We start from the raw sequence: 26898 nt of genomic DNA on the forward strand, positions 1-26898 counted from the left end.
AGGGAGGGGGGGGAGGGGGGAAAACAGAGGGAGGAAGAAGCCGCGGCTCTTCTTTATTGAGGAGAAAAACTCAAAGGGATAAAAAGGAATCATGCGGTAGGCAAAGAAGGCTTCCCATTCTCAGCAGCACCTTTAGAAATTGACATCCCACTGCCGAGCTGCTACCTTGCAAAGACTGCTACTGTCAATGGAGCTGGAAAACATTGTTGCCAACACTGTCTTGCTAAAAGCCAGGGAAGGTAAGATCGAGACGGCTGGTGCATCCCTGTCGCATTCTCCGGTTTACGATGAACTGAGTGAGATCAAATGTGTGTATGTGTAAAAGATGCCCGCATTTCGTAGGTTTCTATCGGGGCATCTCAATTCTCCACTGCCAATGCTTCATATGTAAAGGCAGATTTTAGCTTGAGCGGAGAAATTTGACTCGTCTCTGAGGGAGAAATGCAGAGGTTGCAGGTTGAATAAAATATTCACCAGTTTTTCAACTCTGATCCTGCCGACCCGGCTGTTTCAGTAGCTATTATTAAAAGGTCAGAGGGAGATGCATTCATTCAAGCAGGGGTTAGCAAATGTGAGGATGAAATAGCATTTACTTTGCATGTTGTGTGTGAGTGTGTGTGTCTGTGTGCGCCTGTGTGAGTGTGTGTAGGAGAGGTGTGGGGGTGAGTAGGTGTGTAAGTGGTTATGGGCAAAATGCTAATCTTTGCACGGGCAGGACAAGGTTAGTGATGTAAATCTTCCATTGTTAATATTTCTTAAGAAAATCCAGTTCTGTGAAGGAAAACCATTGAAGTGCAAACTGAGATGCTCAGTAATTAGTCCAGGCATTGAATGAAGACTGACTGAACGGGTGGAAGATTTCATTGCCTGAAAGAATACAGATTTAGAAGATGCTTATTTAAACAAAACAAAACAAAACCCCAAATCAACTGAAATATTTGTTTTCTGGCCCAATTATGTAAAGAAGAGCGAATGTTCTGGTGTTACATGTTTGGAGAAGTAAATATATTAGGCTTTTTAGAATCAGAATGCTTAGATATATTGTCTGAAGTGAGTGGGTGAGATTCCCAGCCAGTACGTAGTTATGACTAAATACTTTGACTATCTTTTCATATGAAAAAAATGTAACCTCTATTTTCAAGAAACTTCTATACTTGCTCAAATAGTTGTCTGTGTATTCACATAATACCTGAGATTTATATAACATCTCTTTTTTCCAAGGAGTTCTAAGCCAGGTGTGTAACATCTTCATAAAAGGGGAAGTGGTTTTCCGCTTCATGTAACCTGGGTTTATTTAAAACCAAATGTAGACAGTCTCCTATGTAAGATCCTGGCTTTTCAAAGGACACCAACACCTTACCTAGTTTTTTTTAGCATTTTCATTCACTAATTTTGATGAATGGAGAATCTCTGACCAGAAATAAAAAGATTTCTATTTATATTCAATCTTTTCCATTACCTTTTAGTTCCATCTGTACCAGCTCTGGTAGGGGGGTGATGAACAAAAATGGGCTGTACGTAGGAACTTTGAGATGGTATTTAGGTATTTCTTTCTTCTTCAACTTAGGTCTTTCTCAAACATTCCCTGGAGGGTTCTCTTTGAAAAAAACAGAGACAGGATACACATTCAAAAATATTTATGGTCTCCTTCTCCTACTCCCTTCCTTCTTTACCAGTCACAGCCTATCTTGGATTTTAAAGAGTCTTTAAAAGGAGATGACAGGACTTTGGCATTTTGGAATTTGATAGGGCTAGTTTTTTAAAAAAAAAAACAAAACTTAACACTATAGCTCTGTAGATAAGAAATTCTGTCTGGCAAAGGTCTTGGGACTGCTGTGTAGGAGATACAATGTTGTCCCATGATAGTTCACAAATCTGGAGGCATACAACAACTAATACTACTACTTATTATTATTATTATGTTTACTGCTACTACAATTTTATTATGAATAATAAGAACAATATAACATTGTAACCTCTGTGGCAAGCCAGTTAGTAGTGGAAAATCATTATACATTACAGGACTTGCAAAAGTTTGCAACCTTTCCCCACTCTGAAATTATTTCTTGGGAATCTGTGTCTGTAGCTATTATGGGCCTGTAGCTGATGCAAAAGAAAGCAAGTTTCTCTTGTGTTGAATTTTGGTGCTGCCCATAGAAACTCGCCTTGTAGATAGTTCTCAATTTAAAATCAGTCTCTGTTAAATTCCTTTGATTCTCATCCTTTGGTGGTTCTACTCAGAGGATATGTTGTTTTATACCACTGGGAAAAGGAGTGAGATTGAAGTGTTTTTTCCATTTACTAAAAGTGTTCTCACTGAGATTAATTTAATACCAGTTACTTCAGTTTGTCAGGCTAATAAATTAGACTCCCTGAAAGTAAAGTGTTCAGCTGGGCATTGATATTGAATGACAGATTTCCACTAGCATGACCAAGCCAGCCATATTCTAGAGGAAGAATTGCAGCAATTTAAACAATTCAGGAATGTTTCTTAAGCTTCCTCTTTCTTAGACTTCTCAGTTTGTCTTAAAAATTTGGTTGTTTTCAAATAGTGAGAAAATGACCACCAGATGATGTCTTTGAAATGGAGATAAGCTCCCAAGTAGGGAAAATGGAGAGCTTCACATAAACTAGGAGAAAATTTAGTGATTTACAAGGAAACCCTTTCCTAGTGATGTCTTTTTTCCTCTTCATGTATTAAGATGAGAGGAAAATCATGAGATTCAGGGTATATAGCTGTTCCTATTTATTTTAATTGCCTCTATAGATGGTTTTTGCTCTCCCAACTAAAAAAAGAGATAAAGAGATAAAATAGTATAATTTCTTTTTATTAAAAAAAATGAAGCAAAGTAAGAATGTCAGTTTTAGAAGTGCTTCAGATCTTTCCTTTAAATACTTTCAGTTAACATTCTCAGCCTGGGCTTATTCTCCCAATGCTTAGTTAATTTAGTGCAGTGTCTAAAATAAAAAAAAAATACCCCACTGTATAAAAAAGTAAAATCTTGTGATATAAATTTTAACATCATGAAACATACCAAATTTGTATTTGTTAGGGAAAAAAATCCCCACTACAACCAGTCCTTTCTTAAAGATTCTTGTGAATGGTTCCAGATGAGAAATGTGATTAGGGAGTATATAATTTAATTCAGTAACTTAACAAGTACATCCTAAACAATTTAAAATGTGGCTTTAAAGTACCAGTCCTGATTGTCCCCAACAATAGAGAAACAGATTTTTGAAGAAAGACAGACGCATTTTCTAAATGTTATAAAGGAATTTATAATGATCCACATTGGTGGGTAAATTTGGGGCCTATCTTTCGTCATTAGTGTATATCCTTAAAGACAGATGGTTGACTTCTTTTTTTTTTCTTTCCCATAAATACATTATAAATTCAGACTTACCATTTTTTAAAAAAGCAGACAAGGGAAGAGGGAAATCACTGGAGGAGAGAACTAGATTAGGACACCATTTTTCAAAAGGCTCATGATAAACAGCAGGGAGATTCTTTGGGTATTAGCAATTGGGAAACAGTGACCAGCTCTAAAATACACTGCAATTATTTTAGAATCAATGAATTTAGAAACACAAATTCACCACTTAAAACCATAAAAATTGATTCTCTCTCTGTGTCTTTCTGTCTTTCTCTTTGCATTTGTTTGTTCTGGCTTCAGAGAGTAGAACGTCAACTAAGTCACTCAAGACACAAGATTCTTTCCTGAGCTACCATAAATGTGCATTTCTACTAACATATGAAATAAAGGAAAGTGACTATTCAGTGACAAAAGAACCATAACATGTGTGCATTTATAATTTGGTTTAAAGTCCCTCAGAGTTAAAAGGCTAAAGTTGGAATGGCCTTGGAAAGAGTGTACCAATATTCTTTAACTGTTTAAAAACTGTTCACTAAAGATTTCTCAATACATTTATATGTGTATATACATATAGGAAAGTAAGGAATGATGCCATCCTGCCACCTGATTGCCAGGTAAAAACTCATATACAAAGAAAGAGCACTAGAAGTGTCCAAACAGTATTACAAACAAAAGCATCATCTTGAATTTGATCCCTAAAACGTTATTGAAGATTTACAATACAAGGTTAAAAGATATTTTGTTGTAGGGGAAAAAATACCGAATTAGGAGTGATGAGAGTTTTTATGTAGGCTTTACCATTAGCTAGCCATGTGACTGACCTTGGTTAAGTTATTTTTTTTTCTCCTTGAGTCCAAGTTCTTCCATTTCTAAAATGAAGTTGGACTAGATGGTCTTTCAGATTCCTCCCAGATCTATAATTATTCCCATCACCACTGCCTCAACTCAGTAACATGAGGTAAGTACTAAGAAGCATGAACAAAGGAAAATGCCAGAACTCTCTCCAATCTCTGGCATTTCTGTCTTGACTATAGAAAAGGAAGTTTCAGGGAGGTACTTTTAACTACCTAGCTGTTTTTATAGGTCTACATAGTTCTGAAGCTCAAAACCAGAGGATAGAGAGGGTTTATTTCCTGAAAGGGAAAGTGAAAGGATGGGAGAGCAACCAGGAAATAGGCAGGAGGATGTCTCCTTTCAAGCAGTGGCCTTCTCCTTTTCATCCTATTTTCCCACATCCCTAAGTTATATACTTTTCATGAAAGATAATGATGATAATTGAACAGAAATATCTGTGTGTTTTGGCCATTAGAGCTATGGAATTTCTTTGAGATGCTGTGTTAATGTAGTTATTTTAGTGATACCACAAAGTAGAATTAGCATCCAAACTTGAAAATATTCATTCAGACATTCTGGAGAGAAAAGCAACAGCATTTAAACTGGCAAAGGCAATGGGGGTTTCAGAGCAGTTTTGTCTGTTCATTACAACCCAATTTTGTACATTCTGTTCATTACAACCTTTTTGTAAATTGTCTTTTCTCTACTAGAAAGCTGGAAATGGAGAAGCAGAAAGTTAGGGTTTTTCAGAACTGCTTTTCTCCTAGAAAAATTATTTTTAAAATGATTTTAGTTTGTCTGAGGGGACTTTTAAAAAATAATCATTAAAAAAAAAAGCTTCTGGAGAACTTTCAATGTATTTTTCTGTGGCGGTATCCCAGAGCTGTGGCATATTATGCATCTGCTCAGGCTCAAAGTCTCTAAAATCCAAAGCACTAGACTCTTCGAAGGCCCAAAATAATCCCCATGTAAATTGGACATCTCTGGCAGCTGCTATAATTCTTGCTGTAACTTATTGAATGGTACCCTGCTGTGAGTTTGAAATGAAGCTTCCAGGGATGCCTCACTGACTCCCAGGAAATACCAAAGTTTAGGAACTGGCTTGATAGAGTATCTGGCCAAATTTAGAGAGTTTATACCAAGAGCTATTCAGTTCAGCCATGGGAAATCACAGTATCATTATAAAAATTCCCAAGGATGTGGGCAGAACTTAAACTCAATGTGTAGGAACAGTCCATTTTGAGCTGAGTTCAAGATTAAGGGTTGGACTATTTAGAAATTGTGAATTAAGGTCAAGAGCTTCTATAAAGGTCAGCAGTACAACTATTTCCAAATACCATTATAATGCAGGGGCAGTGTTGGGTAATAAAGAGTACATTGGAATAAGAATTAATAGTCTTGGGATCTAGTCCTAGCTCTTCCACTTATTAGTTTCTCTCCCTGAGTCTTGGGTTCCTTATTTGAAAAACAGAGGAAGAGGGAAACTATGCGGCTTAGTAGATAGAAAGCCAGGCCTAGAGGTGTGTGTGTGGGGTCCTGGGTTCAAATTTGGCCTGAGACTTCTTAGCTGGTGTGACCCGGGGCAAGTCACTTAACCGCCATTGCCTCGCCTTTACCACCCTCTTGCCTTGAAACTGATACTTAGTACCAATTCTAAGACAGAAGGTAAGAATTTAAAGAAAGAAAGAAAAATAGAGACTTGCCCAGTTTGCTTCAAGTTTTGTTGAGACTAAAAGGAGATAATGTGAAAATACAGAAACACAGCTGTATAGTACATGGAGGGGATTGTCATTATGAGTATATTTTGCCCAATATCATCAGTCAGTTCTACAAAAGCACAATATTTGGAGAATATAGATTATAGGGGGCAGATAATTCCCTAGGAACAATATTTAAAATAATATGATAATTGATTGCCTGAACAATGCCAGAGCAGATTTTTGTTATTTTAGGATGGGATAGAATCTTGTCAGAGGTATGCTAGAATAGTATGTAAAGAAGGTAAATTAGAAGTGGGCAATGGAAAGGCACAAAAGAAAGGGTCAATTTTACTTTAATCATTCAAGCTGTATGTAACACAGAAAAAGGGAATTAGAAAATTCTTCAGCGAATAAACTTCCAAAATAAGATGTCCAACAATGATGAGGACACAATATATTTATAAAATAATTCAATTTGTGAAGCATTTTTTCACATGTTGTCTCACCTGGTTCTTATAGTTATTCTCTGAGGTAGTTAGTGCAAGTATTCTCTCCATTCTGTAGTTGAGACATCTTGAGGCTCAGGGATGTAACATAATCAGTAAGTAGGAGGTAGAGCCAGGATTCAGTCTTTTTTTAAACTGGTACTCTCTTTCTTAGAATCAATACTAACTACTGGTTCTAGGGCAGAAGAGTGTAAAGGCCTGGGCAATTGGGGTTACACAGCTAGGGAATATCTGAGGTCATATTTGAACTCAGGACCTCTTGTCTCCAGGACCTCTGACTCTCTTATCTACTGAGCCACCATGCTGCTCCTAAAGGACTTATTTCACTGAAGAAGTCAGTCAATCAGTCATTAAACATTTATTAAGCACCTACTATGTGCTAGGCAAAGGGGATTAAAAAAAGAGGCAAAAGCTAGTCCTTACTGTCAAGGAGCTCACAATCGAATGGGGGATACAACAAACAAACAAATATATACAAATCAAATTGGATACAGGACAAATTAGAAATAATTAAGAGAGGGAGGGCACTAGAATTAAGGTGAATTGGGAAGGGCTTTCTGAGGCTAGATTTTAGTTTGGACTTAAAGGAAGCTTGGGAAGAAGAAAGGTACTGTCTTGTGTATTTTAAAAGATAATGATTAAAAGCAAATGAAAACCCTGAGATTATTTCCTTAATCACGTGAAATGATTTCTCTTTAAAATCTATATCCTGAGAGATCTGAAGTATTTCCATGAGGAAATTAAACTAATGAAAATTTACCGCATCGGGGAGCAATCAGTGAATGCTGACGTTTTCAGTCATAAAGGGGAAAAGACTTGAAATTTAAACTTTTTCTCATCCAGTCTTTTAAATGAGGTAGCAGTTCCAGAATCGTTTATTGTCAATTTTGCCGAGAGCTTGTTGGTTTTAGAAATTAATTGGTACATGTAGCAAATAATCCAGAAGTACATTATAGAAAAGTAGAAATTAAAATGAGGGCGATTAATAACCTTTCGAGGTTTTCAGTTACAACCTTAAAATTGTTGTGAGAGAGCACTGTATCAGGGAATGCTTTCCTACCCTCACCTCCTCCCAGTATTAATTGCTGAGTATTGTCCAAGATGCCTGAGCTTTACAGTCATGGTTTTGACAGTATCTTTGATAGGCTTGCAAGATTATGGTTTTGTGCCATGGCCCTAGCTGCCAGCAACCTGCAAAAAAGTTTTAGGGATAATCTTAAAACCATTCTTTGAAGCAAGGAACCAAACCTGGAAGAGAAACTGTTAATTTTCTGGAACATGGTGTTTTCAAAGGAGAATTACACACAGACCTAATCAAAGCCGAGACTTGTAAAAATGAAAACCACTAAAAGCAGGACTGAAATAAGAACCTTTTGTTTTAGGTATGACAGGATACTAGAGGAAAACTTATACTTAATTATGCCACCCAAGCACAGCCTTTGATCACTCTAACTAGAAAGGAGGCTCTATCCTGATGGACTCTGCAGTGTTTGTCTGAGGGTGCCCCTGCCCCAAGTTTTAAAGGTCATCTTATTGGTAGCCTGCCTCTCCCATCATGTCAGATTTCAGCATTACTCAAAAATGCTTCTAGCAGTGAGTCCTGTACTCTCCTCCTGGGGACAGACTGTTTTAACACTGAAACTTCACAGCCTTTTATTTTTAGTGGTTAGCACTAATTAATGACCCTCCCAAATTAATCCACTACTAAGGAATGATTTTGAGGCCCAGTGAGTTTCAGGAAAGCTGACTATATTTGTACTAACAAGCTGACCCCCCCCCAGCATGAGAAATGAAAACAAAACAAAACCAAAATATGGAAAAAGAAGACCTCAGAGGAAAACTTAGTTATAGGTCCGAAGATCCATAGATCCTGGGCGGTGGCACCCGCAGGTCTCAGATCTTCATGGGGACTCAGCCTGAAAGAGAAAGTGATTACCCTGGCTGAAATTCAGACCTAGTTCTAGGTTCATGAAATACCCTGAGTTTCACCTCAAAGCTCATGATGTGGGATGTCTAAAAACAAACATTGTATTAAGGAAAAATTTAAAGTTGTATAAGTAAATGTGGTAAATCTACAAGTTGGATGTCGAGGGCAAATTCAAAATCCTGCTATAAAACTACGGTGAAGGAGAGAAAATAAGCCCAAACCTGACTTCCTCTGGAGAATGATGCATCAAAGCAGAATAATGAAGAATGAGGGGAAAGCCTTAATTATTTTAAAGGATAATTTAATAACAGCTTGCTCCTTTAGAACACTTCAAATGATTTCTCCTTTAGGAACTTTATCCTAAGAGATTTGAAACATTTTCATCATAATCCTGTTAGAGAGCACTTATGTATCAGCCTGTCATTGAAACAAATGAGAAAATTAGTTTCTTTTTCTTTAGTTAGTGATGGTATAAAAAAGTTATTTCTAATTTGGCCAGAGAATCAATGATAACATTCTTTTGGTAGGAGAATTCATAATAAATTGGATCAATACTGGCAGGGCAAATTATGTCCCTAGCATCTTGGGGGTGGGTAGAATGTTGATTTTGTCACTCAATTACTTGCACCAGGAAAAGTCTAGAAAGTGCTATTGTTGACTCTGATAGAACTGTTAACAGCTTTGCTGATATGACAACATAGAATTTGCTACAACCTACATATTGTTGTTCTGTCATTTTCAGTTATGTCTAACTCCTGATCCTACTTAGACTCTTCTTGGCAAAGATACTGGAGTAGTTTGCCATTTTCTTCTTCAGCTCATCTTACAGATGAGGAAACTGAGGCAAATGACGTTTAGTGCTTTGCCCAAGGTCGCATGGCTAGTAAGTATCTGAGGCCAAATTTGAACTCAGGAAGATGAGGTTTCCTGATCCGAGTCTCAGTACTCTACCTGTCCCACATGCTATCTAGCTGCCCATATCCTATGCAATAATAATAATTATAATAATAATTACTATTCATATTAAATGACTTTCTATCCCTATGCTTCATGCCCTTGCCCAGGTCTGAAATGTTTTCCCTTCTCACCTCAACCTCCTGGCATTTCTAGGTTCTTTCAAGGGTCAGTTCAAATGCTCTCTCTTTCCTATTGTTACTGACCTCCTCTCCTTCATTATTTTGTTTTTAATTTTCTATAAATTCTGTGTTGGCTTTTGTGTGTGTGTGTGTGTGTGTGTGTGTGTGTGTGTGTGTGTGTGTGTGTGTGTTTCTCTATCCTGCTCCCCCTAGCAGAATGTTAGTTTTCATTTTAGGCATTATAGTGCCTAGAATACTATAGGTGACCTTTGGACACTTTAAAAATGCTTGTGGAATTGCTGAATTCACAGAGTACCGTGTGACTTAGTAGTAAGAATGACATTAAATAAATGACATTTATCTAGAGATTGAAGGTTTGAAAAGTCCTTTCCATTTCTATTTGATTTGATCCTCACTGTAACCTTATGAGGCACATTCTGTAGGTATTAATATTCCTGTTTTATAGATGAGGAAATTGAGACTTGGAAGAGTTAAGTGACTTGCCCAGGGTCACACAACTGGTAAGTGTCAGAGAAGGAACTCGAACTCATGTATTTTTTGACTCTATCTTGGGTCCTCTTCTGGTACAGTCCAAAGTCTTTCTCTCCCAGTTAGATATTTCAGGTGTTATCTCCATTTTGTACATTAAAAAAAATGACCATTGACATCTTTGAGTTCCTAAAAGTGTTAGAATCTATATTTGAACTTTGGCTCTAATCATCTTTCCCCTGGGCCATGCTGCTTAGGTACCTACTTCAGTCTGGAGCAGTGACCCTGGGCACTAATTCCCTAAGGATGTCAACCAAGGGGATTGAATAAGTGAGATGTTCACAGATGCTTATGGCAAAGTCTTACCTATAGCCTAGTTCTGTGGCGTGGATCTCTGGCACATTGTTCAAATCAGTCTTTAGGGCAGGAGTTGGCAACCTGTGGCATCTGGGTTGATTCTTGTTGGTGACTCACTGGCTAGTTGCTAGCTGCCATGGTTTCCTTCCCTATAACTAGCTGAGACTAAGTTGGGGGCAAATTCATGTGAAGGAAAGGGGAAGCCCCAGTGCAGATGCCAGAACCTTTACAAGTGTCCCACTAGGACAATGTTGCCTTTTCCTTCAAGAGTCTTTGCCATCACCCCTAACAAGAACCGGGGAAAGGTAACCCTGAGAGAAGGGTATCATAGCGACACAGCCTTGGTGATAGCAGCTGGGGGCAGTTTCACCTCTGGGGGACTAGGAGGGAAGTTGTGGAGAGACAGCGGTTGTAAGTACATTGTTGGTGTCCTGGGTCAAAGGCTAATTTGCCCATTACCAGTTATAGATATAGCGAATCCAGCTGCCTTTTTTTATGTGGAATTGGTTTATAGTCAGTCTCACACCCATCCCTGGCCATTAACATGCAAGGAAAGATGGGCCATCCACCTGCCATCTGTCTTTGGCAAGGTTGTTGACTCATCCTTCTTTGTGTTTCTAATAAGCGTCAGCTTTAATAAATGAGGAAGAAGACACTATATTAGAATCCAAAGGCTAGAAAGCTGGAAGTACCCAAGACCCCAATTTTAGCATGGTTATTTATTGATTAGTGTTACAGTATGTGAAATTTTCGAGATAACCCCCCCCCAATGAGTGCCTCCCCTTCTCTGCACCCCAGGATGTGGCAAGAAGATTGAAGAAGTTGGAATATATGGAGAAGCAACCTTCTGTGCCTTTAGGTATCCAACTGGGTCTAGGTGAGATGTAGTCCAATTGTGGAGTGGGGTGGAGTGGAGTGGAGGCAGGAGGGGAGAAGTTAAACTGAAAAGCCTTCCTGACAAGATGTATTTTTTATACTAGACTGCACGAAAGTCTCAGCAATTCCCAGGTTGGAGTAATTCCTTTATGTAAAGTCATTGTCTTTAGACATTCTCTATTAAAAAGCAGTTGCTAATTCGTTTCTTGGAAGTGGTGATACACAAACCTATCTGTGGGGATGGGTCAGGCATTTCCCTGGCTAAGCCAGGATCTTAAGGGAATGATTAGATTGGGTAAAGGTATACAGTGTTTCCTCAAAGTCTTACTAAGTAGTCTTAAACTTCTCCAGCTTGAAATTGTGGGTAAGCTGGGAGTTAAGAATAGTCCAGGGCCATCATCCATTCAGGAAATTGCAAAGAAGATAAAATTCAATTTTGGGGCTAACTGAATGCCTTTCCTGTATCTTTTACCTTTTAATGTCTTTCTCCCTTGTCCTACAGAAACTTAGATGTGTGCTCGCTTGTCAAAGCCCCTATCCAGGTCTATCTTTCCCCAGAGTTGTTGTTATTTCAAAATTGTTCATCCTTCTCTGTTCCCCACTTATAACTTTAATTAAAGATCTATTTCTCTACAGATGATTTTAATCAGAATGGATCATACTATCATAGATTTAATAAATCAATAGATTTAATGCTAGAAGGAACCTTAAGCGTCTTTTTGTCCAACTACTTCTTTTTCCATATTAAAAAATTGAGACCCAGATAGCTTAAATAAATTACTCAAAGTTACAAATGAAATAAATCTGGATTTGAACTCTGGTCTTTGACTCCAAATTCATTACTCTCTCCACTGTACCACGCTACTGTAACCATTCCCCCACAACCCCTCAATACTTGGGCAATCCAATTAAAGAATTTATGCTAAGGTGTAGGGAGACCTTCCTAATCCATACGAGTTTTCTAATTAGTGGAAGATGTTGGGGGGATATTTCTGACCCCAGAAATCTTAGGAGTCAACTAGTTCAAATCCCTTATTTTACATATGAAGAAACAGTATTGAGCAAGCGACTCATCCCTGATTACCAAGAATCTAAATGGTAGAGGAAGGATTTGAACACAGGCTCTCTGACTACAAATCTAGCACTATTTATACTATATAATGTTCCCACGCCTCTTGTCTAGTATGGGCCATCTCATACTCTAGTTCTCATGTTGCCAGTTCCTGGTCTAGAGTATGGGATGCTTCTGGATTGTGTCAGAGTGTGTTTGTGTGTTTTTAGCGCATATACTAGTAGCAGCCAAAGAATTATAGAATAAAGGCACTAAACACGTAGGGTGAAGAAAGTCATGCCAGAAGAAGAGGTGGAAGACAGAGAAAGGAGAGGTACAGGGTTGAAGAAAAACTTCGCCAAATTCACAGTTTTGCCAAAGGCCAGCTCTACTGGCAATACAACAGCTTTGACTTGTGTGGTAATGTTCCTGTAGTTTTAGGCACAGTCTTCCCAGTCAGTTGGCAGCTAAAATACAGCTAACATCAGCATGCAAAATGCAATTAGTATCAGCATGTAACCCATCCAATTCTCTTGCATATTTGTTACCCTTTAGTGATATCTCCTACCTACCCTGCCTATACCTACTGAATTCTGTTACTGACTTTTGTATTTTGCTCTACGTTTTTCAGATCAAGGATGGCTTTGATGGTTATCTATTCCTCAGTATCCTCATCTGAAAAATGGGAATTCTTGCCCAACTTGACTCCACAGAGGAGTTGTGAAGCCCAAACCATAATAAAGTATAAAAAAAACCGCTTTGCCAACTGTAAATCACTCTATGAATGTGAGTCAAAATTTGGTGCACCTATGTTATACCAAGCCTCTTTCTCCAAAGAACAATGGAGAAAGTGATGAAGTCAAAAGAGCACAGAGTTTAGAGATAGGGCATGTTACTCTGAATCTTGACTCTATAATTCTTACTGCTATCTAATATTAGGCAAGTCATTTCCCTTCCTTGTGTCTCAGTTTCTGTCTTAATTTATAAAATCGGAGTATTTAATTTAGGTGTTCCCATCTGCCTCTAAGTCCTATGCTCTAATATTTAGTATAACTAGACTTCACTGGTGTAACTATTTTGGGCAGTGTAGCAGAGTGATTGAGACAAAGGAATCGCTGAGGTCCCCATCATTGTCACCATATACTTGGTTTCTTACTTTTCAAGAATGTCAAGGAGACGGTAGCATAGAAAGTATAAGGAATGGGATCTGACACATTAGACTTGGAGTCAGAAGACCTACGTTCAGGTACTGACTTTGGATTCATTGATCCTGAGAAAGTCAACTTTTCTGAACCTCATTTTCCTTCTGTAGAAAATGGAAATTCCTGCACTATCTGTCTTCACAGGATTGTTATGAGAATCAAAGGAAGGATGGGTAGATGACTCAGTGGATTGAGAGTTAGGCCTGGAGATGGGATGACCTGGGTTCACATCTAACCTTAGATACTTCTTAGCTGTGTGACCCTGGGCAAGTCACTTAACTCCCATTGCCTAGCCCTCACCGCTCTTCTATCTTGGAACCAATAGATAGTATTGATTCTAAGACAGAAAATAAGAGTTTTTAGAAAAGGAATCAAAAGGGAGAATATATGTGAAATCATAAATCACTATACAGATATGAGTGATGGTCAAGCAAAAGCTGTATGATGAACTGTCATATTTTGACCCTTTCCCCAAAAATAATTAGATTCTTTCCATTAGGCATTATCAAGTGTTTGCTTAGAAATTTTGTACAGCTCTAAGAAATTGTTTTGGCTTCATTAATTTAGCAAGTTCACTTTTCAGGGATCTTTGAGATTATGAAGTAATTTATAGGGACCATGGAATTCTTTTAGGGTTGTAGCCAGGGTTCAGCTTCTGGAGGGAAGTCAATAGCCTCTTGGTAATGAGGGTGATCTGCAAGTCAAGCCTTTGATCTTCTCTTGGGGAGAGGGTATAGCTCTGAACTCAAGCACTTTTTTTTTTTTGGCTACATTTCTAAAACTGAGGGAGGAAGAGAACATACTAAATGTAATTGGTCTGCATATCTGATGGGATGTCTCGTGAAACCTCATTTGAAAATGGAATTTATCTTGGCTTGAGTATTAGTGTTACATATGAAATAAAGCTGCACAAAGGGCATTGAGTGTTTTTTAATGACTATTATAGAAATTGGCATCATGGGCTGATCTTAACATTTTCTGTTAATATAGTGATAGATAATTTATTATTATTTTTTGTTTTTTAAAGCCTTGCATCCTGGCTTAGTATCAATTCTATGATAGAAGAGCGGTAAGGGATAGGCAATTGGGATTAAATGGTCACATAGCTAGGAAGTGTCTGAGGCCAGATATGAACCCAGGTCCTCCAGACTCCAGGCCTCGTGCTCTGTCCTCTGTGCTACCTATGTGCACCTAGATAACTTATTACATTCAGAGAATACAAAATCAGAAGAAGACCCCAATTCTAGGAAAATTAGAATAAAAATATGGTAATGGACATGAAAAAGGAATAATCATGATTGTAATTTGCTTTTCGATGGGATTTGACAATTTCCAAAGTGCTTTCCTCGCAATACTGTGAAGTATGTAGTCTATATGATCTTTTTTCCATTTTATAGATTAGTAAATAAGGTTATACAGCTGGTAAGCAGTGGAGCTAATTCTGTTCTGTGATTCTATGAGTGTTGTCCTCTTTGTAAAACAAATGGGAGGGAAAAGGAGGAAAAATGGAGGTGTGCAGAATGATTAAAGAAGATCTGGTTGCAAAAATAGTAAAATAAAAAATGATTCAAATGTGATTTTGAGAGCTTGAATATCTTAGATACTGAGTGAGTATGGGGTGATTTGGAAAACTAAGAGTCCAACATGGCACAGTATAAAGAGTACTGGAGGGGGCAGCTGGGTGCCTCAGTGGTTTGAGAACCAGGCTTAGAGATGGGAGGTCCTAGGTTCAAATATGGCCCCAGACACTTCCTAGCTGTGTGACTCTGGACTTGACCCCCCATTGCCTATCCCTTCCCATTCTTCTGCCTTGGAGCCAATACACAGTATTGACTCCAAGACGGAATGTGAGGGTTTAAAAAAAAAAAAGAGTGCTGGATCAGATCACAAGGCTTGGATTTTAGTGCAAATTCTACCACTGATTTTGTGATGGAGACAGGGCATTCTCTCCCCCCCCCCCCCAACCAGACTTCAATTCCCACCTTTGCAAAATGAGAGGGTTTGGGCTAGATGACTTCTAAAGTCCCTTCCAGATCTAACATTAATATGAACATGATTTGATGCTCCTTAAATAGATATTTTCACTGAAAAAAACTTGGGCTAAAAACCTTTTTTTTTTCCATTTTGCAAAAGTTGGGTTTTTTTTCAGTTGTTTTGGTAGGAACAAATATTTGTTTGAGGGCTATTGAGCTTCCCATTACTTTGGTGGAAATATTTGTGCAGATAAGACGACTGCCTTTTTGGCAAAGACTTTTTGCAGTTGGGATATAGCCTTTAAATGTTTCTCATATGACTCCTAGAGAGATGTTGAAAAACTGAAAGAGTTCCCTGCAGAGCCCAAAAATGGTAATTGAAGGAATGACTGATCTGGTAAATACTGGAGAGTAATTAGTAAGGAAGAATTTTTTTTTCCAGAGGGGTGGGGTTATTAGTAAAGTGACTGAATTCAAATGGGACAAGGAAAATTAATGTTCCTATTTCAATAGTACTCTAAGGCTTAAAACAGAACTTCCCTCACACAATATAGTGAGGCAGGAAGTGCAAGAGTATCTTCCTTTTACACAAGAGCTCAGAGGCTGAGACAGATGAAGTGATTTGTCCCCGGTGACACAGCCAGTTAAATATATGAGGCAGGATTCAAGGCCAGGTCCAACACTCTTCTGATCCTATCACTCTTGCTTCTAATTCTTAGTCACTCAGTTTCAATCAGGGCTGAGGCTGGTGCATTGTGTGGGTTTAGGGGTTTGAAGTTGCGGGTGTCCATAATAAGTCTGACACCGATATGGTAAGCCCCACAGGAGTGGTGGGCCACCAGACTGTCCAAGGAAGGGCCAGCCAGCTTGCATCTGAAAAACGGAACACGTTAACATTTCCATGCCAATTGGTATTGGGTTGCACCAGGGAGTGACTACTATATTTCTAGCTCCAGTAAGATAGGGAAATTCAGTCTAAAAAACCCAAAAGTTATCCTGAAGTCCTCTGAAGATGGAGAAATGATGGGGCTGTTTAGAGGATGCCAAGCCCTATGATGTATACTAATTAGTAACTACTAGTTATCTATCCACATTTGCTTTTCCTCTAAACCACTAATGATTGCTCTGAAGGGAATGCACCCTGCAGAGGTATTTGCCCCAAACATCTCTCTGTAAGTATCATTGGATGAAAAGGAGTTCAGCAAACCTTCCTTCTTTTGAACATAGAGCAAAATATATATATTTGATAAGAAAAAGGTTGATTTCTTCAGATAGTTCTATGCATTCCCAACAGGAGAGTGATTTTCTTGGTACAATCCAAAGCACAGAATTCAGTTTACATTTAAATAACAATTCAGTTACTAGTTATTTTATGCTACCATTTTTGGCAAAGTCTCTGACTTTCTTGGTAGTCGAGCAGCATGGTGAGAATGACCAAGAATAGCAGAGAGAATTATTAGGATGGTTTTTCTATCCCCTGTGAGGGAATCTATATTTGGTGTAATTTCTATGTCATCAGAAGTGGCCACTTTCCCCCCAGTCTTTGGCCTTTGAAGTATCAGACCATCTCTTTGCTAGGAATCTTAGCAAAAGTTCTGATAGAGTAGTAATAAGTAAGGACTCTTGACACAGATGCTCTGGAGATCTGAGCTCCTGGATCTAGCACTAACTATGTGTCGATTCTTTAGTTTTAGCTTTAGCTTTCAAGTCTCAGTTGGTGACAAGCAATTTTTAAGGTTCTTCCCTTTCTTAATTTGATTTTATAAAAATCCTTCTGAGATCAGTCCCTAATTTGACTTCTCCTAACCAGATGTCATTCTGCAGGTAATTGTTGAGATATCTCTATGGGCCCAGTTGCCCAGTGGTATGAATTGTGGAGGATATCGAAAAAGTTATAAGATGTGACTTAGAGACTGAGAGGCAACTAGGTTGCTCAGTGGATAGAGCACTAAGTTTGAGTCACGAAGACCTGAGTTCAAGTCTGGTCTCAGATGTTTACCAGATGTGTGACCTTGGACAAGCCACTCAGCCTTTTCCCCCCCCCCTCTTAATCTTCTGGAGAAGGAAATGGCAAACCACTCCAGTATCTTTGACAAGAAAACTCCATGGACAGTATGGTCTACAGGGTCAGGAAGTGTCAGGCACAACTGGACAATAACAACAAGAGTTTAGCTGAAAACCAAACTAAGAACTGAGGCACTTGGAATATAATTAGCAAAATGGGAAACTCTAAGGAATTGATTGTAAGTATGACCCATTGGAATTAGTCTAAGTAATTTTTGTGCATAATATTTTATGTTTTGTTATTTTCTCTTTGCTTACAAAATAACATTACAATGGGAGAGAAATAGTTTCTAGAACAGAGTACAGTCCCCCAGGGGCTATTTTAAAATTATGTGGAAATGAGCATGATATGCAGACACACTCATGACACCAAGTTTTTGAAAGCAGACTTAGAATTAGGATTTAATTTCTTTGGAAGTCATTGAAATTTGGCCTATCCCACATGCCTGTTTCTGTGCCAAGTCATATTTTTTCTTTCGGAAATTAGACTAATGAAATCAAGGCTGAATTCAAACAAAGAATTTATTTCATCAAAGTACAGGTGGAAACAAAATCTGTTCTCAAAGCTACTTGGTCTTTATGTTTTTAATCAGGTCTCTATTTTTATATGCCAGTTAGGGAAGAGAATAAAGCCGCTGCCATTTTGTCAGTGGAATCAGCTTTGTCTTGGCAGCCATGTTTGACCTGCATTCAATTGTCATAGAGTCATAAATGGGTTCTTTTATCTGTAACTATTTTGACTAAAGATTTACATGTGGTTTACCTAGGTTAGTGTTACAAGATTTTTTTCCTATTGGAAAATACACAATTTCTGATAAGGTGCTCTAGGACCAAAGAATTATCATTGACTCTTCAACTTTTAAGCCTGTTTCTGGGAAATCTTACATGCAAATATACTTTGTCTCCATATCTGGATTTTTCTGTGATTTTCTTTTTGGTTTTGTCCATAGCACCCCAAATTCTCAAAATAGTTCTACTTGTGTAGCCTTGGGTAAATAATTTTTCCTCTTAAGGTCTTAGTTTCCTCATCTGTAAAATGAGAAGATTGGACTAGATTCTTTCTAACATCCCTCCCAGCTCCAATTCTATAATCTTCAGATAGCTTTTCATCAGTTGTTTTTTGATTCTTGAATTTTCGACAGTAAGTCCTGGAATGGCTCACTAAAGGCAATTTTGCAGGCTTCTTCCCTGGAAATACATAAAAATAAGTTAGTCATTTTCCAAGATGGCTTATTGCATTTCTTCATTGAAGGAGGGACAGTGAGTAGATAAAACTGGGGAGAATCTTTTAATAATTTTTCACATCCCTTTGTGACGTTTATTTGTGTTTAGTAGGACATTAGGATCTCAGAAATGAAAAAGACCTTGGTCATCATTTCATTGCAAACTCCTCCATTTTGCAGAAAAGACTGAGGTCCAGAACAATGAAGAGACTTGCCCAAGGTCATACAGCAATTTAGTGAAAGAACACAAAAGAGATCCCAGGTTCTTTGACTTTGAATCTTCTCCTTTCTACATTATTGGGTATTGTTATTTAGTCATCTGACTCTTTGTGACTCCATTTTTTTGGTTCTCTTGGCAAAGATACTGGGAATGGTTTGGCATTTCTTTCTCTAGTTCATTTTACAGATGAGGAAACAGAGAGAAACAGGGTTAAGTGACTTGTTCAAGGTCACACATATAGTAAGTGTCTGAGGCTGGATATGAACTAATGAATTCCTGATTCTAAGCATAGGCCTTTATCCACTATGTCATCTCACCACCCTCCTCCACCTAGCCATCCTACATTACTATTAGTGGATATTAAATATTGACAGAAGGTTAAGTCAAAGGACATATAAATTAAATCATCATAATAAAGGCAATGTTTCTATGGTGCTTAGAAAGCACTTGAAATATACTTTTTCTTCCTTTACCACAACCTGAGGAGGTATGTAGTGCATACAGTAATTCCTCTGTTTTACAGATGGAAGAGGTGACTTGCTGAAGGTCCCAGAGCCAGCAAGTTAGCAGAACCAGCATTGAAATAGATCATCTTGGGGGCAGCTGGGTAGCTCAGTGGATTGAGAGCCAGGCCTAGAGATGAGAGGTCCCAGGTTTAAATCCAGCCTCAGACACTTCCCAGCTGTGTGACCCTGGGCAAGTCACTTGACCCCCATTGCCCACCCTTACCACTCTTCCACCAAGGAGCCTATACACAGAAGTTAAGGGTTTAAAAAAAAAGAAATAGATCATCTTGCTTCAAGTCTAATATTCTTTTCTCCATGACAGATCTCTGAAAATGATTTTTCTCAGCTTGTATTGATGGGATCAGAGATTTGGTCCAAGATATCAGACTCTTTCCTAGATGAGTGTCCAATTTTCCTCTGCTTAAGGCATAAAACTAGTCTTTAGAGCCCTATTGTTGCTTTCCAGGGAAGGTTGAAAGGTGAACCGAAAATCTCCTGCCAACTCCCTGTGTGATCTTGGACTAGATATTTGTCCTTCATAGGCCTCAGTTTCTGCCTCTGTAAAATGAGGGGTCAGAGGTAAGGAAGCAGATGTTCCCAAAGGTCCCTTTGAGCTCCAGAGTTCAATGATTTCTCTCTCTTTTTTTTTTTTCCCTCCCTGGGTGGTAATTCTCATGTGGGTGCCTTATAATCAGATTTTATGTTAATTGGATGAGGAAGCATTGCCCATTAAAACAAGAAATACCACAAAGAAAGAATTAAACTGAGTTTTGTTTGCTGAATAGAAATGAAGGGAAATAAAAACCTGCTACTGTTAATTTTATTGATGCATGCAATCTAAGGCACACACATATATGCTTTTAGTATTTCCTTAGTGAATTACAGAAAGTGAAATTAAATAAAAAGTCAAAAATAAACACAGTTTTATTGCTCTTCTCTGGATTATCTTTATGAGAGTTTTTCCTGGAAGATTTAAAAATACACAGTACTTTGACCAAGGGAAGCAAGGAATCTAGATTACTAAGAAAAATTTAAGTCTGCTTCATCTGTTTGTTTGCTAGGAACAACTATGCAATCTGCCCTCTAGCAGGAGGGAAGCAGTGTTGGTTGGTGTAAGGGGCCCTGAATTTGGTGCCAGAAGGCCTGGGATCTAGCCTTGTCTTTACTACTTATTAGGTTTGTGCCTGTGAGGATCTGTTCAAGGAACTTGGGGTATTGGAGAAAAGAAGATTCTGAGGGAATTATCAAGTTCAAATATTTGAAGGGATGTCACATAAGAAGAAGCATGAGCCATGCTTTTTTTTGGCTTCAGAATAGGGGTTCTTAACCTCTTTGTGTGTCCTTGGACCCCTTTGACAGTCTGGTAAAACTGATGATTTGGAGATTCACCATCTGAGGCCCCATTTCAGAATAATTATTGTTGCCTACAATTGGAGAAAATGTAGCATTTCAGTTAGAGGTTACTGAAAACAATGATATATAATTTTTCCCCATCCAAATTCCTGAGCCTTCTGATATCTATCCATGGCTTTAGAGGGAAGAACCAGGATCAATGAGTGGAAACTGCAAACAAGCAAATTTAGGCAAGTTTCCTTGATGTAATGAAAAAATTTATAACAATTTCAGTTGCTCTTAAATGGAATTGGCTGCTTTGGGAAGTAATGAGTTCTCCAACATTGAAGGTCTTCAAGCAGAGGCATGATGACCACTTATCATGTATGCTGTGGTGGGAATTCTTTTTAGGTATAGATCGGGTGAGAATCTCAGCGGTTTAAAACTTTTTTTTTTGTCTTGTTTCAATAGATTCCTTTGGCTATCTGGTGAAGTTGATAGATGCCTTCTCAAAATGAAAATTTTAAATGCAAAAAATGAAATGACTAAGGAAACCAATTATATTGAAACACCATCATGAAAATTTTTAAAAAGTTCATAGACCCCCAGAATAGGAACCTCTGGATTAGATGGACTTTGAGGTCTAATGCTAAAATTCTGTTAGTCTGTAACTTTTGGTCAACTCTCTTAAGCCTCAATTTGCTCATCGGTAAAAGAGTCATTGTAATACTTACACTGACAATCTTCTTAGGTTGTTGTAAAGATGCAAAAAAAAAAATGAAACTAAAAGTATTTTATAACCATAAAGTACTCTCTAAAAATTAGCTGACATTATTTCTTTATAATTTCTATCAAGGCATTTGAATGATTTAGGGTTTTTTTTTGTTTAAAAATGTTTAAAAAGTGTTTCCACAGAATGAAATTTAGATACTGGAATTGCTCATGACATGAAATGTGGAAAAATGAATGGAGACAGTGAAATTATTCCTTATTTCTCAGCGGTTTTATGGCAATTAGGCTTACCCTGTTCTAATAGTACTGCTAACGAATATTCAGAGAGGTTCTGGGGATGCTAGAGGATGATTCCTTTGTCCTTAACCCTTCCACAGGTGAAAGGATCACAAAGCTTCTAGTTAGGAGAACCATATTCTAGTCTTGGTTCTATCACTAATTCTTCATGACTTTGGGAACCTCCTGGTATTTGCTGATCACTTTCTTCACATTCAAATGGGAATAATAATCCTTGATCATCAGATGCATGGGAAAGAGTTTTGAAAAGTACTTAGTGCACAAATAGAAATAACTATCACTACTATCCACAACAACTCACATTTCTATAGTGCTTTAATGTTTATGAAGCTTTTTTTTTAATGATAATGAGGCAGTCTAATGATGAAAAATGCTATCTACCCTTCAAGAAAGAACTGATGGAGTCTGAGTGCCGACTGAGACATACTCTATTTTACTTTCTACTTTTTTGTTTGTTTCTTTGAGACCTCTTTTACAAAATGACTAATGTAGAAAAATGTTTTACATGATCACAAAATATAATTATAATTATAAAATATAAAATCTATATTAGATTGCTTACCATCTTGGGAAGGGAGAAGGTGCTGGAGAGAGTAACAGCGGGTGGGAAGAAGAGAAATAATTTGGAACTCAAAATAAAAAAAAGAATGTTAAAATTGTTTTTACATGTAAATACAAAAAAATTAAATATTATGTAAAACAATATAAGGTATTCTGGTATGGGGAGTGGGTTCCATTTAGACTCAGATGACTTAAATGCAGATTCAAGCTGTGCTACTTATTATGTGAATCATCTTGTATAAGTTGTCACTTTTCCAGGATTTCAGTTCTCTCACCTGTAAAGTGTCGAGGTTGGACTAACTAACCTCTGAGATCCTTTCTATTTCTAAATGTATGATCCTATGAAAGCTATGAGCTAGGAAGTATCAGCATTATTATCCTGTTTTAGGAATAATTTTATAGCTGAGGAAATTGAGGTTTGGATAAATAAAGTAACACGGTTAGTAATAGAAGGGGATGAGATTCCAAGTCCAGAGCTCATTCCATTCTAAGGTATATGGCTCCAAAATAAAGAGTAGTTAAAAAAAATCAGATGTGTCCATTAGAACTAATAATCCGACTTGGCGTTATCCTCTTGGGAACACTTCTGACTGGTAGTCAAACCCCTTCAAACTTGGCTCCTTCCCAGACTTCTTACATGATCACATCTCTCTCCCTAATATCTCCCCCTCCACCCCCGACCTCCAACCCCTTTACTCTACAAACTAGTGACACTGGCCTCCTTATTGTTCCCATCATGAGAGACTTATCTCCTTCTCCATGTATTAAAAAAAATCCCCTCTTATCTTCAGTCTTAGTATCAACTCTAAAACAGACGATTGGCAGGTAGGCAATTGGGGTTGTAACTTGCCCAGGGTTACACAGCTAGGAAGTATCTGAGATCAGATTTGAACTCAGGCCCTCCTAACTCCAGCCCTGGCATTCTGTCCACTGTACTAACCAGCTGCCCTTCACTCCATGCATTTTTATTGCCTGTCCCCTGCTTCATCTCCCCAAGTCCTAGATAAAATACAGTTTCCTACAAGAAAACTTCCCCAACTCCCCTAAAGACTAGTGCTTTCTCTCTTGATGATCTCCAATTTATCCTATATTTATTTTGTTTGTACATGATTGTTTGCTATTGTTTCCCCCATCAGACTGAGGTCCTAGGCACAGGGAATTCCCCCATCCCTTCTTTGTATTCCTAGAAGTTAGCATAGTTCCTAGCACACAGTAGGCATTTCATAAATATTATAAACTTTAAAGCCTCTGCCATTTCTTTGGGCTTTTCTTTAGGGATGACCTTTAAAGGTCTCTGGGAGTGACCTAGTTCCAAGTTGAATTCCTAGTTGAATGGAAGCATTTAAAAACTGGGGCTTTCATTTTGTAGTAATATCTCTTTCACCTAGGAATCTCTTTCACACAGTAAGGACTTAATAAATGCTTATCAAATTGAAATTAAATAGGAAGTCCTTTTGAATAACCTGATGATTGGTACATTTCATCCTTTGTGGGTGGATTTTTGGAAGCAGGTAGAGCATTTAGGTAACGTGGTCTTTCTTTTTTTAAAAAAAGAGAGGTGTGTATAGAAACTGATAAGATAAAATCTCTTATATAGCTCTGATGGCCATTCCCAAAGAAGTATTTCTGATGTGTCTTGGGCAATGGAGGCTCCATATGTGGAATATGTAAAAATGGCATCTCAAGAGGACAATAGTAGTTTGAATAGATCTCTACCAGCTCCTCCAACACAGTGGGTGCTTTATACTGTGGAATTTACTTGTATGTTCTCATTACTTTATTGTCACATCTTTTATATTGTCCCTGGAGGGAGTTGCCAGGCAGATGCAATTGTTCCCATTTTTACAGATTAGAAAATGGAGACATACAACACATTTCATTAAGGTATGTATATATGTATGTATGTGTGCAGGGAATTTTATTGATTTCTAAAAAGAGGAACATTTATTGAATATTTAATAATAACAAATGTTATTTTCATCATAAAGCTAAAGAAACTAAAATTTAATTTCAAAAAATTAATAATGAAGATTTACTTAATACAAACATTGCCTGAGGCTCTCTTTAATCAGGCCTTCCTTTTTACTCTAAACTACAGAGTAATCTTTACAGCTTTAACTTCCTGCCAAAAAAAGCATCTTTTCAATTGAACCCTACTCCACTGGCTCTGTACTTTGCAATAAAGGGCTAGTTGCATTCTTTTAAAATTTAAACTTTTGAATTTTTGTTCTTTGTCTGTACCAACCATAGCCTCATTACCACATGCTATACAAAAAGCAAAATAGTCAAAAGAATCAAAGGAGAGAAAAATGTGTAGGTGATTTTCTTCTAGACTAAGATGGAGTTACCAGGCACTAGCAAGCCTCTTAGAGGAGGAAAGGAAGAGGCAAGGCAACATTTTTAACTCCTAACAGGAATTGGGCTCCAAAAAGCAGAGATGCCACTGGAAGATAGATCATTATAATAGGGCCCTAAACTATGAGGTGACCAGGTCCTTCCTCCTGTACCAAAGTCACAGAAGCTACTATAGGGAAGAAAGTGGGAAGCAGAGGAATGAAGGAGAAGCTGTAGTAACCAGGGATCCCCAGAAACTAAGATTCCCCCACCCCTAAAATGGACTTTGGCTGTTAGGCATGTCTTCTACAGAAAGTAGAGAGTGCTGTGGATTTAGCATATCACAAGTCTATTGTGATACACCTAGGTGGATCCTTTAGGTTTCTTGTAGAATCTATGCTTTTTGAGGGAAAGTTTTGTTCGTTTCATTTTTGTCTTTATATTCCTAGCACTCAGCTCAGTGCTTGACATACAGTAGCTGCCTAATAAATGTTTGTGATTGACTGTGATTTCTCCAGCTTTATTATTGTCTATTTGAGTTTAGAATCCAAGTCACTATTTTTCCTAATTAATTTGATGCCCTTTGTATCCATAAGGAGGATCTGTTGAAAAGGAAGATCATATCTGTATTTTTTTTTTAACCCTTACCTTCCATCTTGGAGTCAATACTGTGTATTGGCTCCTAGGCAGAAGAGTGGTAAGGACTAGGCAGTGGGGGTCAAGTGACTTGCCCAGGGGCACACAGCTGGGAAGTGTCTGAGGTTAGATTTGAACCTAGGACCTCCTGTCTCTAGGCTTGGCTCCCAATCCACTGAGATACCCAGCTGCCCCCCTGTATTTTTTTTTAAAACCTTAGACTCAATACTGAGTATCCGTTCCAAGGCAGAAGAGCAGTAATGGCTAAGGAACTGGATTAAGTGACTTGCCTATGGTCACACAGCTAGGAAGTATCTAAGGCCATACTTGAACCCAGGACCTCCTGGCTCTCTATCCCCTGAATCACTTATTTGAATAAATTGACCTATAGCCTTCTGGTCTGCCAACATTTATTATTTCCTACATGTCAGACACTGTACTTAGTGTTAGGAATACAAATTTAAGCACTTGAGGAACTTATATTCCAAAAGGGAAGACAGTGCATAAAAGACAAAATAAATAACAACTGAAAAAAGGTGGGGAGAGGAAAAGAGAAGGTCCCCAGAAGAGGAGAACAATAGAGAAGTCTGGTCTAGTGGAAAATGAAGCAAACTGACAAGTTTCTTATAAGTATGTAAAAACTAATATGATTGTTAACACAGCTGGCTTAGCAATGATCCAATTGTATCAATAAAAGGTCTATAAACAAAAAAACAAACTAATCTCCGTAGTGATATGGACCCAGATGTAAGAAACTATATGTATTTCTCTCTCTCTCTCTCTCTCTCTCTCTCTCTCTCTCTCTCTCTGTTTGTGTGTGTGTGTGTGTGTGTATGTGTGTGTGTATGTGTGTGTGTGTGTGTGTGTGTGTGTGTAAGATATCCATCCTGATTCTGCCCTTGTACATGGTTTCTTATGTATTCTGTCACAGTCTTTGTTCCCTAGAGTATATCTTGATCACATTTTAGGAGTTATTCCCTAAATTCAGTATTCATTTACTCCCAGTCTACTTTCTCACTGTCCAAGGAAGAGTGAAAATTATTTCAACATTTAGGCTTGTTTAGGGGATTGTTATAAAACATTTTTTTGTGCCTGAATTCTAAGTTAGAAGATGGAGTACATTGTAAAATTAGAATAATTGGATTATAGTCTCAGCTCAGCCACTCACTCACTTGAATATAAGTTGTCCAGTCTTCTTAAATGAAAAATTGTAATAGTGTTTGTCTGCATTTTCCTATAAAAATTAATCTATTGGAGGCTTTCCTTCAGTATGTCTTAATATTTTGTATGTATCATTGTGACACATACACTCCATCAGCTATCCTTCACTTTTCTACTAAATCTCCTCTTCAGTCCTGGCTAGATGGTCAGGAGGCCTGGGTTCTTGTTCTCTCTCTACCATGAATTAGGTATGATGCTGGTTAATTTGTTTCATCCTTCTGGGGTCTTAAGAGAAACAGCATGACCTAGTGAATAGATAGCCAGGCTCAAAACTAGGAAGACTGTAGTTTAAGTTCCAACTCAGACACCTTGGACAATCTCTCTCTCTCTCTCTCTCTCTCTCTCTCTCTCTCTCTCTCTCTTTCCTTCCTTCCTTCCTTCCTTCCTTCCTACCTTCCTTCCTTCCT

The 26898-nt window shown here is 38.0% G+C and overlaps 1 protein-coding gene across 1 annotated transcript in view; it reads left to right on the forward strand.

Annotated features, from left to right (window-relative positions):
- The first annotated feature begins 24 nt into the window (after positions 1–24).
- Positions 25–26898, forward strand: part of GRK5 (G protein-coupled receptor kinase 5) — a 336045-nt gene continuing 309171 nt past the window's right edge. Inside the window, exon 1 of the mRNA XM_044665627.1 lies at positions 25–239. Within this exon, the coding sequence (XP_044521562.1) occupies positions 188–239 (52 nt within the window). The 5' untranslated portion in view covers positions 25–187. The remainder of the gene's footprint in view (positions 240–26898) is intronic.

This window comes from Gracilinanus agilis, chromosome 2 (genome assembly GCF_016433145.1).
Source record: "Gracilinanus agilis isolate LMUSP501 chromosome 2, AgileGrace, whole genome shotgun sequence".
Lineage (NCBI taxonomy): Eukaryota > Metazoa > Chordata > Mammalia > Didelphimorphia > Didelphidae > Gracilinanus > Gracilinanus agilis.